This window comes from Buceros rhinoceros, unplaced genomic scaffold, assembly GCF_000710305.1.
Source record: "Buceros rhinoceros silvestris isolate BGI_N320 unplaced genomic scaffold, ASM71030v1 scaffold24249, whole genome shotgun sequence".
NCBI lineage: Eukaryota > Metazoa > Chordata > Aves > Bucerotiformes > Bucerotidae > Buceros > Buceros rhinoceros.
Window position 1 is genome coordinate 3991 of NW_010432456.1, and position 469 is coordinate 4459.

The 469-nt window shown below is 63.5% G+C and overlaps 1 protein-coding gene across 1 annotated transcript in view; it reads left to right on the forward strand.

Annotated features, from left to right (window-relative positions):
• The window catches only part of CAPN15 (calpain 15), a gene marked incomplete at its 5' end in the record, with an annotated part of 5642 nt that overhangs the window by 2886 nt on the left and 2287 nt on the right, over positions 1 to 469 (forward strand). The window contains 2 exons of the mRNA XM_010143793.1: positions 1 to 127; positions 286 to 460. Of these exons, the coding sequence (XP_010142095.1) occupies positions 1 to 127; positions 286 to 460 (302 nt within the window). The remainder of the gene's footprint in view (positions 128 to 285; positions 461 to 469) is intronic.

Here is a 469-nt window from a genome sequence, read left to right on the forward strand (position 1 = left end):
GCCGCTTCTCCTGGAACGGCAGCTGGTCAGATGAGTGGCCACACTGGCCGGCTCCCTTGCGTCACGACCTGATGCCCCACGGCAGCAGCGAGGGCGTCTTCTGGATGGAGTACAGCGATTTCATCAAGTACGGTAGTGCCCAGGAGGGGCAGAGGCTGTGGGGCAGGGGACAGAAAACGGGACATGGGGGGATGTGGACATCATGCAGTGTGCATGGGGCACACTGGGGGCAGAGAGACGTACCCGCAGAGGACCCCACCGGGGCTGAGCTCAGCTTCCCCACAGGTATTTTGACTCCGTGGATATCTGCAAGCTCCATTCAGACTGGCACGAGGTGCGTGTGCAGGGCATGTTCCCCAACAAGGCCAACGGGCCGGTGACGGTGACGTCGCTGACGGTGCTGGAGCGTGCCGCCCTGGAGTTTGCCCTCTTCCAGGAGGGCAGCAGGTTAGCCGGGCAGCACACGGGC